Genomic DNA, 2,927 nt, shown 5'->3' with positions numbered 1-2,927 from the left:
CATAACCTGGCCCCTGATTCAAACAGCTAAATGTAAGGGAAAGTGTATGACTAAGTACACAATAAGAAATACAAAGTGCTTGCTACTAATTTGAACTCAGGACTGATGAATTGGTATTCCAGTTCTCTATCCATTTGGCCATTATTTGTTGGTCAGTGGATGTGAATTCAGCCCATCCATTGATTATCTGCCAGTTCATCTTTCAACCTCTTTAGTGTTGCAGACAGCAACTTTTTGGTTGCTTTGTAATTTTTTGAAATTATGTCACCAAATATATTTTTGGCTTGAATCCAACAGGCATTAGATGCACTAGTGTTGTAGGGAATTCATAATAATTGTACACCCTTCCCACGTTATGAATGGAATAACCTAATCACTATAAGTAAAAAGAAGTACCTGAAGTACAAGAGTTCATAGTAGGTGGTCAGAGATAGTTGTGTCTTTACTGGTTTTACAAAGTAGACTGTATACTGAAGTGGGCATTACAACAATCCAACATTTTAAGGATATAACAGTGGTGACGAGGATTGAAACAACTTAGTAGGAATTAATAAACTCTACGAGGAATTAACAAACTCACAAAGTTTTTGTTGTGTGAATTTTACGAAAATAAGTCATAAAAATTAAGGAAAATTTGTTGGCTGGTTTGCTCGAGTTGCAAAAACAGCAACAACAACAATTATTATCACAACAACAAATGCTAAAATTAATGAAGTCATCAGGAAATTCAGAAAAAATGTTCTTGCCAGACTGTCACAATCTCCTTAACAGAGTTCAAATACGAATCAGATGAAGGAGATATCTTCGAAGCATACAACAGAAAATAGGAGCAAATCTTCGATAAAGAATGTAAAGAGAGAGACAATGATAGGAAGACACGCTTAATCTTGAGAAAACTGGCAGCAACAGAACATGGACAATACAGTGATTATGTACTCTCAAGAAAACCTTGGGACATAAACTTTAATGACACAATAGATATAATGTGTAAAATTTTCAGTGAAAAATGTACATTGTTCAACAGACATTGGAAGAGACTGAACACAGAGAAAAACAACGATGAGGACAACAGCACATGTTCTGGTAGAGGAAACAGGGAATGCAAGAAGTTAAAGCTGGATGAATCAACCCCAGATCTGTTCAAATGCCTGACTTTTACACTGGGACATACTGCCAAAAAGGATGCAGAAATTAGAACGAGAATTCTTGCAAAGCTGGAACAAAACCAGGATGTAACCCTGCAGCAAGTGTCAAAAGAATGTGAAAGGATAGTTAAATTAAGACATGACATAGAAGAAATTGAAGATAAAGATTTCTTCCAAGTACAGCTAGTGCAAAATAATCAGAATAAACTATTTTCTAAAAAACACAATAAAAATCGGGAAATAAACCAATGTTTTGCATGTGAAAGTATACACCCGAGGAAATAAAAGTGGAGTGATTTCTTTGTGGAAATATAGGACATATAAAGATGACAAAACATCAGAACAAAGGACAAAGAATAAATAGTATGTCATTGGAAGAAATTGGTAATATAACAATGAGGAAATTTGTGAAGGTGAAAATCAGAAATACAAGTGTTAAAATGCAGTTGGACACTGGAAGTGACATCACCATTATAAAAGTAAAAACTTGGAAATATGTTGTTTAGTCAAGGTTAATTAAATCGAAAAAGGTGTTACAGGAAAGGGATTATATTTTTCGGTGAATTCATATGTAGGGTATCATTTTGAAGTCAAGCAAAAAGATATATGTGTTAAAAGTTCACTTAATTTATTCAGCACAGAATGGATGGAACTGTTCAAATTGTGGAATTCGGCCATTGGTGTTCTGTGTGGAAATATAGTTGGATCAGTTGAAGGTTGGAGTTTGGCTGAGGGACTGAAACAAAGATTGCAGTAAAATAGAGTGGAACACCTGTATGTAAGCCAAAATGAAATGAAAAATTACCCATGATAAAAAGTAAATATTGTTTAAAAATAGATGTTCCATGGTTGACAATACACAGTGATGCTGCTGGTCCTTTAAATGGTTCTTACTACTGATAGTTTTTCGAAATGGTGTGAAAAACCAACCTCCTCAACTGTGGTAAATGTTTTACACAAATTGTTTGCAAGATTTGGCGACAATGGAAAACAATCTGTACCTATTGATTTTTAAAATTTTGTGAAAAGTTCATGGTAGAACATGTAACTACTGCTCCAAACTATTCCAGATCTAACAGACAGGCAGAATGCTTTGTCGATACCTTCAAGAGAGCCCTTAGGAAATCAATTAAGGAAGTCACAGATGTAGTAGCTCTACAACAATTTCTAAGAGTGTACCATGTGATACCAAATCTGAATGCACCAGCAGGTAGATCAACAATGGCGTTAATGTTTGCAAGGAAAGTAAAATCAGTCTTTGATAAATTGCTCCCTGGCAAGAAGACAAAAATTGCCAGGGAAGACATAGCAAAACTCTTTAAAGTTGGTGAAAAGGTGTATATGAAGGCATACAAGAATGGAAAGCAAAGTTGGGAAGAAGGCATAATTACCAAATGCATAAGTAAAATGATATAATGGGTAAAAAGTAGAAAAGGCATTCAAAAGAGACACAGGAATGAACTGGGAAAAAGATTCGTGGAAAGCAAACCAAAGAAGTTGGAGGAACTGCTGGAATGATTGTACGATACGTTCCAAGTACCAATGTCACAGCGGATGATTAAAGCCAGGCAGACAAGTGAAAGGAAAAGAAAACTTATAAAAGTTCCCGAAAATATATGCCAACTGCAAAAAATATTAGATTGTACGGAAAAAAAAAAACTGAAAATGGGAGTTGGGGTGAATAAAAAAAATTATTCCTAAATAGAATGACACTTCCTACGAAAACCTTAAAAGGGGAGATGTTGTAGAGAATTAGTAATAATTGTACACCCCTCCCACGTG

General features: G+C 34.9%; 1 protein-coding gene across 1 annotated transcript; it reads left to right on the top strand.

The window, feature by feature from the left end:
• The first annotated feature begins 1,471 nt into the window (after nucleotides 1-1,471).
• On the top strand, nucleotides 1,472-2,561 carry LOC115214789 (uncharacterized protein K02A2.6-like). Its single transcript, XM_029783820.1, has 2 exons — nucleotides 1,472-1,624; nucleotides 2,175-2,561. Exons 1-2 carry the CDS (start codon nucleotides 1,472-1,474, stop codon nucleotides 2,559-2,561), a joined length of 540 nt encoding a protein of 179 aa, XP_029639680.1.
• Nucleotides 2,562-2,927: the final 366 nt, after the last annotated feature.

Source organism: Octopus sinensis, linkage group LG8 (genome assembly GCF_006345805.1).
Source record: "Octopus sinensis linkage group LG8, ASM634580v1, whole genome shotgun sequence".
Lineage (NCBI taxonomy): Eukaryota > Metazoa > Mollusca > Cephalopoda > Octopoda > Octopodidae > Octopus > Octopus sinensis.
The sequence above is the reverse complement of the archived record's forward strand: the minus strand, read 5'-3'. Positions and strand labels throughout refer to the sequence as shown.

Coding starts and splice junctions, on each gene's coding strand:
- LOC115214789 (XM_029783820.1), top strand. CDS start 1,472: ATGACAAAACATCAGAACAAAGGACAAAGAATAAATAGTATGTCATTG. Junction 1,625..2,174: donor GTGACATCACCATTATAAAA/GTAAAAACTTGG, acceptor TTTTGTGAAAAG/TTCATGGTAGAACATGTAAC.